Source organism: Diceros bicornis, chromosome 18 (assembly GCF_020826845.1).
Source record: "Diceros bicornis minor isolate mBicDic1 chromosome 18, mDicBic1.mat.cur, whole genome shotgun sequence".
Classification (NCBI taxonomy): Eukaryota; Metazoa; Chordata; class Mammalia; order Perissodactyla; family Rhinocerotidae; genus Diceros; species Diceros bicornis.
Window position 1 is genome coordinate 43,548,337 of NC_080757.1, and position 12,230 is coordinate 43,560,566.

General features: G+C 55.0%; 1 protein-coding gene across 1 annotated transcript; it reads left to right on the plus strand.

Annotated features, from left to right (window-relative positions):
- Positions 1–850: 850 nt before the first annotated feature.
- On the plus strand, positions 851–7,083 carry HEXIM2 (HEXIM P-TEFb complex subunit 2). Its single transcript, XM_058562049.1, is given in 5 exon segments — positions 851–994; positions 1,582–1,640; positions 1,713–1,841; positions 2,628–2,808; positions 5,575–7,083. Coding segments are annotated over 5 exon segments (1,437 nt in total). The 3' UTR covers positions 6,499–7,083.
- Positions 7,084–12,230: the final 5,147 nt, after the last annotated feature.

Genomic DNA, 12,230 nt, shown 5'->3' on the forward strand with positions numbered 1-12,230 from the left:
CTCTGGATTTAGATTTCCAGCAGTAGGAAACAAGCTGGTTTAATCTGCAATTCAAGAAAAGAATTTCACATCAAACTTCAATCTTTAAGAAGCTGCTACAGCTGTAACATTAGGTTGAGTGTTTATTTTTTTCAAAGCAGGTCTCTCCCATCCCCCAAACGCCACTTACATGAAGTAGCTCAAAACTGCAATTTCTATTTTGGTACCATCTAGGATCTACAGAAGTGATTTTCAATTACTTGGAATTTCAAAACACAGATTCCCTAGTAACAATGCACCAGAGGCAAAATACTCACAATACTCCCCCATTTTGTTTAGTTTGTGGGAGAAAAGTTCTTTAAACTGGGAAGAATTTATAGTCTTATAAAGATCACATTTGAATTAGTTCTTTTCCTCCTCTAGAAGGGGAGCCGTTTCTCCAAAAGTTTTGGTAAAAGTTATGGCTCAGATTTCAAAACGCAAACAGATGTTCCTGAAGCATCCGAAATGCGCCACTCCACTTTTATTCCCAGAGCCATGGCCACTCGCAATAATTTTGTGTCTCAACCCTGTAAAGGGCAAAAACCCATCCCCCTTTGGTGTAAACTTTCAAGACAAGTGGAACAGCACGCTTTTGGACTTTCCCAAAGTGGCTGGCGACGTGCGAACTCAGGTTGTTCCGAGAATGGGGGCTGGAGAGCAGAAATCTTGAGGGCAAGAGCGCTCAGAGATTTCCAAGCACTGGGCGCGCGAAGGTTTCCACGTGCCCCTATCTGGCTGGTCCCAGGGGAAATTCATGGTTGCTACAGTAGGAAGGGGGCTGTTCCTTTCCGCAGCCCAGGCCGCGGGATGGCCTTGGTGTATGCGGGAGATGGTGGGTGCACGGGACTCTCCCGCCCTCGGAGCCTCCAGCCGACTGCCAGGCCACAGGGACCGCGGCCAGTGCTGCGACCTCCGCCCTCCCCCGCGGCGCCTGTCTTTGGAACCTGGCGTCGCCCCCACCTCGCCCATCGAAGTGGGGGTGCCGCCACGCTGGGCCTCAACGCCATGTCCAGGCCGAATGGGGGTGGGGAGCGAACTTGGCAGACCTCGGCCTCAGGATCTGCGCCCCAGGGGAAGGACAGCAGAGGGGAGTCGTTTCTCCCGGCTTCTCCCTAACCGGGGTCTGGGGAAACACGCGGTAATTACCCAAGAACCCCGCCTCTGAGAGGCGAGGCTACGGGGCTGCCGGGACGGTTTGAGGACCGGGCCCGGCCGGGGAGACTCCAACCTTCACCCCCCCGGCCCCCGGTCCCACTCCCCGCGGTCTCCCGGCGCCGCCACTTCAGGCAGCCCACTCGGCCCGGCCTCTCCCCGCGCCCGGACCACCCCCCATGGGGTGCTCTCACTGCGCAGCGAGTCCCTCCGCTGCCTCCTCCCAGCCCAAAATGGCGGCGACGGCCACCGATCGTCTCGTCGCCTTCCTCTTGGGCCGAGGATCCCTCCGCGCCCACAGCCCCTCCCCTCTCAGCCGGATCTATTTTCTGCCCGGTAAAGATTAACGCCGTCAATGAACTCTTTAATTGATCTCGGAAAGACGTATCCGATTGTGCCTCCGCACAGCTAATCGTTGACAAAAGTGGGATATTGGCAGACGAGTTGGCCAATCAGAGAAGGTATCGGTGAGCGCGGGCCGCCACTCGCGCAAGGATAGATGGGTTTTGGAGTTCTCGGTGTGGTTGTTGACGTGACAGGATCCTGATCCGCCTACCCAAGCAAGAAGAACTCCAATCCCCAGCAAGCATCGCGCTGCCAGGCTGTCCCCTCCCCCCAACTCTAGTGCCTGAGCGGCTTGACCAGAGCTGCTGCAACTGCGGCAAGAGGTAGGGCTGAGGCAATTGCACAGACAGGCGGTTGCAGAGAAAGACACACAGGTGTAGTCGAGTGCATAGCCCTTGACAGTAAATAGGTCAGTTCCGCTTTTGCAAAATCTCCTTCCCGGACCATTTCCCCTCTTCCAAGGAATCCTTCCTTATCCCCGTTGGGGTTCCGTCCTAGCTGCATGTAGTGCGAAGACTTCGTCTCCTTTCCTTTGCTTCCTGTCCTGAGAGGAAGGAAGGAGGCAGGCCAGGCCCTGTGGATGAAAAGACCTCAGCCCCACGCTTGGCCCAGGCCCCAGCCGTGTTTCTTAAGGCATTAAGACTTTTGGAGCCTAGCCTGGGTAGGAGGTGCGCGCGGGGGCGGGGTGGGGCTTGCAGTCAAGATTGGGGCCTCTGGGGGCAGTGGGGAAAGGACCCCTCCTGAGCCTGCTACATATTTTCTTGTCGGACCCACTGATGCACTCCGCTCCCAGCCTCTCCCGGTCATTGACGTATATTCGCCTCCCCAGGCAGTCTCCTTTCCCGCTTTGGTTGTTGGGGGAACAAACCTTAGGCCTGCCTTCCTAGCAGCCAGCCTGGCCTCAGTGACTTCCAGCAGAACAGTAAAGGATGTAAGCCCTGGCCTGGGGCCTGAGGAACAAGTCTGGGAAGATGGCCCCTTGATCACCATTTGGCCCCTTGCTGGCTGGAGCTGTGAAAACCAGGGTGTGGAGGCAGCCTTCAGGGCCTTCATGTGAAAATGAGGGTGTGCAGGTCTGGTGCTACAAAATGGCTGCCACTGCTTTGGTAAAAAGTTCTTGGGGAACCAGAGTCTTCTGAAAATTCTACTTCAGGACTTTGGTTTCTGTTATTTAAAGCAGGTGTCACTAGTTAAAGGCATCTGCTGAAAGATTTGGAAGGGAAGAAGGTGGCTACTTGGAACCAGACCAACTATAATACAGAGTCACCAGCAGCCCTGGAAGAGGCCAAGGTAAGCCCCACCCTCCCAACCACCTGAGTGCCCTGGACAGGGACCTGCCAACTGGGATCCTGGCTTCCCGTCTCACATGTGTTTGCAGATTTGGAAAAAACAGTAATTTTAAGTGAGTCTCTACTATGTGCTAGGCAACATGCCAGATGCTGAATCTGGGCTATCTCATGAAATCCTAGTAGCCTTTCAAGGTAGGAATGACTGTTTTCCATTTCAAGGAAGCTCAAATTCTGAGAGCTGAAATACCTTTTCTAGAATCATGCAGCCAGCAAGCAAAAGACCCAGGCTTTAAACTTAGGGCCTCTGACAACAGAACCCTGCCTTGCATTTTGTCCAGGCTGAGAATCAAGTCGGAAGCAGGCAGAAGAGTTTGAGCAATTGGTTCATAATTTAGGATGGGAGTGGGTGGTACGATGTCACCTAGGAGAGAGGGGAGAGAGATTATATCAGGCCCTCAGAGAGCATCACCTTCTAATCCGGAAACAGGAGCCCAAACCCTCCTGGCCCATGCTCTCTCTCACTGCCCCCACCTTGTGCATTCTTCTCCCCTAGCCCGCAACTCCCTATAGGTGAGGAAGGAACTCAGCTCCTCTGACCCACCTACTTAGCCACTTCCAATGTTTTCTGGATTTATTTAATTTGGAGTCATGGCATGTCAGGGCTGGAAGGTTCAGAGAAGGCAAATGACTCACCAGATCAAACAGCTTATCTGGAATAGTGGTAACAGTGGTAGAGGGACAAGCCTTCAGGAGGGAGGTAGCATGTGGGGCTGAGGGGCACGGCTGGCTTGGGTGGAGGGAAAGATCATTAGGGGACATTTGCTGAGAGCTGGGAGCAGGTGAATGATTGTGCGCATATGCGCACACACACACACACACAGGCACAGAAGCCACCCTGCCTCAGAGTTCCCAGCAGCCTTGTCTCTTCCCAGGGGGGACAGAAGCTCTGCCTCAGTTGGCCCAAGACACTGGTGGAGACAAGGCCTGTCACTCTTGATTGATGATCTCCCTGCAGGTGAAGTAACAATACAACAGAACAAACACCACATGCACAGACACACACACACACACACACACTCCAACACACCCCATCCCAAATTACGAAGAGAACTTCAGAGTCTCCAAATGCACATAACACACCTCCGCTCTTACAGGGCTACGTACATCCCCCAGCACACACCCCATGCTTGTATGCACCCATGCTCAGATGTCCCTGAACCATGTTGTACATTATAAAACAACATGCCAGTGGTAGTGGTTATTATTAGAATTCTCCAAACCACAAACTTAGAGCAATTCATTCTCCATCCACCACACTCCCAACCTCACCACGACAGATAAACAGATGCCCTGAACACACACTCTCTCGACAGAATTCTTTCCACCTCTTAGATAAGTTCTAGAATTCTCTCGGCTGCAGACTGGAGGTTGACCCCTCCTCCTAGTTAGGACCTCTTTCCTGCCCCTCATGTCAAAGAGTGATACCACCTTCTGCCTGGAATAAATGTACTCCTTCTTCTTTACCCTAGAACAACATAAAGGAGAGTCTCGTGTTCCCATATCTTTTGGATCCCCCCCTCTTAGGGGCTTTATGTCATTTAACATGTATTTATTGAGTACTTACCTTGGGCCATGCATAGGGACACAGTGGTGAACTAAAGAGACTTTCCTTTTCTTTTTAATTGAATTATAATTGACATACAATATCCTGTTAATTTCAGATGTACATCATAGTGATTCGATATTTATATACATTACAAAATGATCACCATGATAAATCTATGTACCATCTGTCACCATACAAAGTTATTACAATGTTATTGACTGTATTCCCTATGCTGTACATTACATCCCTGTGACTTACTTATTTTATAACTGGAAGTTTGTACCTCTTAATCCCTTTCACCTATTTTGCCTGTCCCCCCCAACCCCTCCCCTCTCTGGTAACCACCAGTTTGTTTCCTGTATCTATGAGTCTGACAAGACACATTCTTACAGGAGGAAGACAGATGGGAAATGGTAATGTGCTAAATGCTACATGGGACATTAACTGTGTCAGGCGATAGGGAGTCACTGGGGAGGGGAGGTGGGGGGCTACTTTAGATAGAGTGGTCAGGGAGGGCCTGTTTGAAGAAGTGACATTGGAACTAAGCCCTAAAGGATGAAAAAGCCATAGAAATAGCTGGAAGCAGGATCAGCTACATAATTCGTGGGGCTCAGTGTAAAGGACTCTACTCAGAAATTACTAAGAAGTTCAAGACAATGACAGCAGAGCATTAAGCAAAGCGTGGGGCCTTTCTGAACAGGGGCTCTGTGCGGCTGCACAGGCCGCTTGCCCATGAAGCCAGCTCTGTCTGAAAGGCAAGCTTTCTAGGAAGATGGACGAGCAGTGCCATTTGGGCTTCTGGTCCCCCAAATGCATCAGGAGCCACTTTCCATTCCGTTTCCTCCTCCTACTTCATTCATTCAAACAGTGTTTAGTGAATGCCTACTTAGTGCCGGGTACTGGTCTAGGCATTGAAATTACAGAGCGAAATACACGGGCAAAATTCCTGCTCTCAGCGTGTTTGCTTGGGGAGGGTTGGGAGACAGACAGTAGGCAGGTGAGCCTGTAAACAAACAGATGGTTGCAGAAGGGTTAGAGGCCAGAGACGGACCAAGTTAGCTGGGTTGGGGAAGGGCAGCTTCAGGCTGGCTGGATGGGGAAGGATTCCACCACCAGGGACAGGCTGCCTGTGATCCATCCTCCCTTGTCCTATCTCTTTAGATCTCTTGCGCTCCTGGGAGCCCCGAAACACCCCCTGAGCCTTGTGACGCTGGTGGTTCCCTGCCCCTGACACCTCGGATGGAGGGCCACTTGGAGGAGGAAGATCCTACTGGGGCTGGCGGTGGCCTGGGCTGGAACAGTAGGGGTCCCCGGACCCACAGCCCAGGGAGCTGCTCGGTGGAGGCCGTCCTGGGCCGGAAGAAGCACCGACGGCGGCCATCAAAGCGCAGGCGGCACTGGCGGCCCTACTTGGAGCTGAGCTGGGCCGAGAAGCAACAGCAGGATGAGAGGCAGAGCCAGAGGGCCTCCCGGGTCCGGGAGGAAATGTTCGCCAAAGGCCAGCCTGTGGCGCCCTACAACACCACCCAGTTCCTGATGAATGACCGAGACCCTGAGGAGCCCAACCTGGATGTGCCCCAGGGGGCCTCCCACCCAGGCTCCAGTGGGGAGAGTGAGGCAGGGGACGGCGATGGGCAGGGCCGTGCTCATGGTGAGTTCCAGCAGAGGGATTTCTCAGAGGCCTATGAGCGCTACCACACCGAGAGCCTCCAGGGCCGCAGCAAGCAGGAGCTGGTGCAAGACTACCTGGATCTGGAGAGGCGGCTGTGGCAGGCTGAGGAGGAGACAAGAAGGCTGCAGCAGCTGCAGGGGTGCACCAGCCGGCAGCCCTGTCGCCAGGTGGAGGAGCTGGCTGCCGAGGTAGAGAGGCTTCGCATGGAGAACCAGCGGCTTCGGCAGGAGAACGAGATGTGGAACCGAGAGCAGCCGCCACAATGGAGAGCCAGGCACCTAGGGGTGCCCCTAGCCAGGTTGACCCAGGAAGAAGGTCCCATTTCATACACACTCAGGCCAGCTGGGTCTCAAGGAGGCAGGGGACAGATGAAGACCACTCTGAGTACCCCTGTGCCCCCTGGGAACAGCTAAAATAGGTTGAGACTTCCACCTTGTCATTTCTACAATTTATTCTTTGATGTCATCTTATTTTTCACAGAGAAATTAAATGGTTTTGATGAGCTCAAATGGGAGTGGCTAGGATTGATTTCACTAGGGTTGCTCTGAGAATCAAAGCACATTTGTCCCAGAGAGGTCTGGGACTGGGGTCCCAGTCTCCCCTTGCCCCAAGCCTGGGAGGTCAGCAGATTCTGGTTTGGGGACCTACCAAGGTCTCCAGGATGCCTGAATTCTGCTCCGAGTGTCGGGAAGAAATCAGACTGCTCTGAAGCTTTTATAGAGGGGGGAGGTGGATGGGGCTCAGTCAGGAGCCAGCAAGTTCAGCTGAGACTTGACTTAAGATGCCGGATCGCTGTGAGGAGCTGGGAGCTTCCCTTGGACGAGAGCGGGCTGGGAGTTGTGGAGAAGGCCCAAGTCCAGGGCTTCCTTCAGGGTTTGTTCCCAGGCCTCCTATATTCTTTCTGTCCTCCCCACAGTTTAGAGGGTGGGCTAGAAAGGTCTGGGTGCCTGTGTCTCCTTGTCCTTGACAGCCCCCCATCCCCAGTATCTCCCAGCCAGGGGGTTGGGCGGTTAGTGATCACCTTTGCCCCCTTACCTCCTGGAAGGGAACTTAAAAAGTAAGCACTCGAGGGGGGCTGGCCCAGTGGCACAAGTGTTTAAGTGCACACGCTCCGCTGCGGCGGCCGGTGGTTCGCCGGTTCGGATCCTGGGCGTGCACCGATGCACCGCTTGTGAGGCCGTGCTGTGGTGGCGTCCCATATAAAGTAGAGGAGGATGGGCACAGATGTTAGCCCAGGGCCAATCTTCCTCAGCAAAAAAGAGGAGGATTGGCATCAGATGTTAGCTCAGGGCTGGTCTTCCTCACACACACACACATACACAAAAGTAAGCACTCAAGGGAAGTTTTCTCCTGGTGTAAAATAAGCCCAAGAGGCAGGGCAGCAAATGGGTCCTTAGCAGAGCTGGGGGCCTGGCTTTCCTGGTGCCTGCTGTGCATCTGTGCATCCTGCCCCTCTTAGCCTAATCACGTGTGTGGGCAATTCCCTCTGAGGTCTGTGAGCCTGTGACCTGTCTGTGCAAATTGGAGAGCCGAGTCAGCCCGGATGATGCACATGCCATCAACATGCCAGCAGCACTGGGCCCTGAAACGAGCTTCCACACTCCTCACACTCACCCGCCCTTCCTCAGACACGGGGCTCTCTTCCCTCACCCTCCTGGCCTCTTTTTTGGCCACAGAGTGTTAAGTCTTAGGCTGTGGTGGTGGCGGGGGAGGTTAGTCAACTCACCAATGAGCTCGTGTTGGCTCTGCCACCGTGTACAGGGAGGGGCAGAGGCCTGGCCGGTCCAGCCTAACTTCCATCCAGGAAAGCTCATCTTGACAGGCCACATTGGGCAAGAGAAGGGTTCAGGCCTATGAGCTGCAGGGATGGAAATGTTGACGAACCTTGTGTGTTGCCAGGACAGCTTTCATTTCTGCCCTGCCACACCCAGGTCTTGCCACTGCCTTCTACAATGAAGCGAGGCAAGAACAGATTCTAGGAAGAGATGGGTTTCAAGAGAGAGCAGAATCCTCTATCCCTGGAACCCTGGCTGAGGGTTTTAGACCCCTTCCCTTTGGTCCCAGACAGCTCTGTCAGGAAGGGCTGCAGGAATGATGGTCTCCACTTTGCAGATGGGAAACCCAAGGCTCAGAGAGGAAGTGGCTTTCCGGATTCCAAGGAAGCTGGCCCAAGTCCTGCCTTCCCCTATGGGGTGCTAGCCAGGGACCCAAAGGCCTCCCAGCTGCTGCATTCCTCAGCCTGGAGCCTGGAGGGAGAGGGGAAGGCCAGGACGAAGGTTGTTTACCCAGAGGCATGTGTGTGTGTGTGTGTGTGTGTGTGTAACTAGGAGGGGTAACTAGGAGGGGAGAGAAGATTCCAGAGGGCTGCTAGAGTGTGGGGGGAGGGGATGTGGGCACGGTGTCAAGGGAAAGGGTGCTGGAGGGTGTGTCCTAGAGGCAGCTTGGGCCAGCGAGTCCCTGAATAGGCAAAAGCCTCTCACAGGGAGGGGACAGGTGAGGAGTTTGGCCCTCTTGGCCCAGGAGCTAAGGAGCCTGGAGACAGGAAAGCTGCCAGCTGGCCCTCCGCACCCCCAACACACACACACACACACACACACACACACACACACACACACACACGTGGCTGAAGGGCTCTTGGCTAGGGCTGTACCCAGGAAGGTTAATTTTCCCAAGGCTGTTGGGGGACAGGATGGGGCAAGAAAACAAAGGAGAAGGGTGTGTGCTGGGAAGGTGTCAGGAGGGGCTGAGAGGGCTTAGTGCAGAAAGGCCAGCGTCACCCCCCCATCTGGTTCCCGGCCTCAGTGCCCCTGATCCCCAGGGTGGAGCTGGGTGCCTGGAGGCTCAGTACTGGGGGAGCCAGCTGCAGGTGGCGACCAGGCGCGAGTTCATTTTGCTTCCCTACTTTTCCCTCTCTGGCTGCCTGGTCCTGGGGCCTGGGCTTCTCCCCACCCTACCACAGTGAGGGAAGCTCCAATTTGCACCCCTCCCCCCACCCCCACCCCCCAGCGGGCTTGGACACACTCCTCTATCCTCCCCAGGCCTTTCCAGAGCAAATGCTCAGTGCCTGACTTCCCGCATGCCTGTTTGCTTCCCAGGATCTTCTTGGTCACCTAGGCCAGAGGGGCAGATATTTCACAGGAGCGATTGCTGAAGCCTCCCACTACCCCTGCGTACCCTGGCCTGGGATCTTCCTTCCACCCCCGACCCCTGGTGGAAACTCCTCTGTCCAGTGGAAAGACCCTGCCTGCAACAGGGTCAGGGAATGAGAGGTAGTGGGTGGGCAGAGGAGCTAAGGGGGCAGGAGGAGTCTGTCAGAAAGTGGGGAAGGGGTCTGAGGTGAAGTAATTCAGTATGAGGGAAGAGGGTGGCCAGGTCCCATTGCCCCTGTTGGGCGCAGGCAAAGATGGCACTGGCCCTTTAAGTGGGGGTGCCAGTCAGTGCCCTCCCCCAGCCAACCCAATTTGAGGGCACACTGAGCATGTGCAAACGGGAGGGGAGGGAAGTGGGGGGATAGATTCCGGAGGGAACTCCTCACCCCCCTACTTCCTGTAGCTGCCCTCACTCTCCTTCCTGGGTCTGACAAAGGAAGCCATGGTGCAGTCCCTTCCCCCATCCCAGACCCCGGTGGGTACGGCCCTTTGGGGGCTCTGGGGCCTGCAGGGGGTGATGGACAGGCCCTTCTGGCCCTAGGAAGTCTCAGGCAGCCCCCCTGCTGTCTGGGGGTGGCGCGCGCGCGCGCGCGCGCGCGCGCGAGACACACACACACACACACACACACACACACTCAGCCAGTGCCACCCTCACTTCCCTGGTGTGGGCGGTGGGTAATCTTCCTTAACTACTTAACGTGTTCCATTTCATTCCACTGGTGTCATGATTTTTAAAGCACCATCTACCTGTGACGACGCTCTGCTCAGAAAATTAAAAACAGCTAAAAAGAGAGGTCCCTGTCTCCACCCCCAGGAGCTTCCAGTCTAAAGTCTGAGAGGAAGCAAACAGCTCAGAGGCTGCAAGCGCCTGCCACTCCCTCTCCTGGTTCTCCCTCCTTCCTCCAAAGTGCAGGGGCTCCCCACGTCCAAGGGATCAGACTGCTTACTCCATCAGCTGCATTCTCCAGGCCGCCCTTCCCTGCAGCCGCCCTTCCCTGCAGCCGAGGAAACCCCCTCCCTCAAACCTTTTGCTCACCTCAAACTTCCCTGTTTCTGCAGCTTCCTCCTCCTCCCTCATACCTCAGCCCCTCCTTCACCTCCCCGCCCCCCTTGGCACTTGCCCACTCTTCTCCCTTTAATCTCTTACCTACAGGTACCCTTATTTTAAACTGAGGTGAAATTCATGTAACATAAAATTAACCATTTTAAAGTGGACAGTTCAGTGGCATTGAGCACATTCACAATGTGCCCAACTGCCACCTCTATCTAGTTCCAACATTATCACCCCAAAAGGAAACCCCCTTTCCATTAAGCAGTTGCTCCCCTTTCTGGCCTTTCTCCAGCCCAGGCAACCACGAATCTGCGTTCTGTCTCTATGGATTTACTTATTCTGGATATTCTGGTGGTAAAGCCAAGAGGGAAAGGCTGGTCTCCTGGGGTTTCTATCTGAAAAGCACAGATTCCCTGAGGGCCTATTGTGGAGGGAGCACTGGAGCAGGAGTCCCGAGATCCATCCCAGTGATCCATCCCAGCTCTGCTTCTAACTCAGGGGCCTCCTCTCCTCCTTTGTTCAGCGGGCTGGGGGGCTTCAAGCCAGTCCAGGATCCTGGGCCTTCCGGGGCCTATCCCTGGCCAGGGGACTTCTGTCTGGGCCTGTGCTGCCTGGCCTGAAAAATATAAAACCTCCTTGATCATCTTGGCTCCTCCCTGCCAGGTCCTGGCAGTGAAGGTGGCCCCAGGGGACAGTGTGATTAATACCGTGGGGTTTGGGGTTAGATGCATGAGATGAGGAAACTTGGGCTCAGAGAGATTGAGAAACTTGCCCAAGGCCACAACTCCTGCTGCACCGGAGGAGCAGCCGGTTCTGTCTGACTGTGTTTGAGCTCTTGACCACTGTCCTCTCCTGTCTTCAAAGAGATGAAGTAAGTTAAGGGCTTAGCAAAGTGCCAGCTGTGTGGAAGGTGCTGGCAGATGGAAACAGCCATAACTTTTACTACTTGCATGCCGTTGCACAATCGTGAAGTGAATAGCTCCATTCCAAGGTGCTTCCTCCTGCCCCCCTTCCCTTATCTTTTGGAGAGGGTTTCCTCTTTGCCCTCTCTACTGGCCACCCTAGAATGACAACTTTCATGGGGACTGAGAGGGGCTGGGGACCCTGGGCCCTTAGGGCAGGTGGAAGGGGGAAGCATAGCTCCCCTCTCCCTCAAAGAAGGAGATGTTATTGCTGCCTTCACTGGGGCTCCATCCACCCATTTCTCCATGGCTGAACGTCCACTCCTGCCCCCAGACAGAAAGGCCTTTGTGGACCCAGGGAGGGGAGGGGAAGGCACAGGCCTTGCCTGGCAGGGGGGCAGGCTGAGCAGCTGGCTCCCAGTTGGCCATTTTGTCCCGGCTGCCTATGGGCATGGACATTCCAGAGACCACCTGCCCCAGAGATCCTCCCTGGATCCCACCCAAGATGCGACGCCCAGATCAGCCCTCAAGGCACCTGCTGTCTCCTGCCTCAGGACAACCAGGACAGGCCCCCTCTCCTGCTCCGTCCTTCCCCAATGGCTCTGACAGGAGGTTCCCAAGGAGACTAAGGAGGATATTATGAGCCATGTGGGCGCCCAGAGCCTACCTCTGCCACAGCCCATCATTCCACAGAGAAGGAAGGGAGAGGAGTCTCCTTGGGCTCACAATCTCTCCTGGCTCTTACGCCTTCCAGTTCCCTCCCTGGGGTTCTCCTCGGGGCCACACCCACCGTCAGCCACTCAGACTGCTTTACCGCAGTGTGAGGACCGGGCACGGGGAAGCTGCAGGCTCCCGCACAGTCCTGACTGGAACCAAGCCCTGCGGCTGCCCTGCTGGGGCTGCCTGGCTCTCTCTCCTGCCACTGGGTCCTCAAGCCCCACTGTCCTTTCTGGCCAGACTCCCCTTCCTTTCCTTCTCATTCCCAGCCTCAGCTATTTCCCTCCTGGATCTTTGAAAAAGAGGATCTTTTTTCTCTGGGCGGC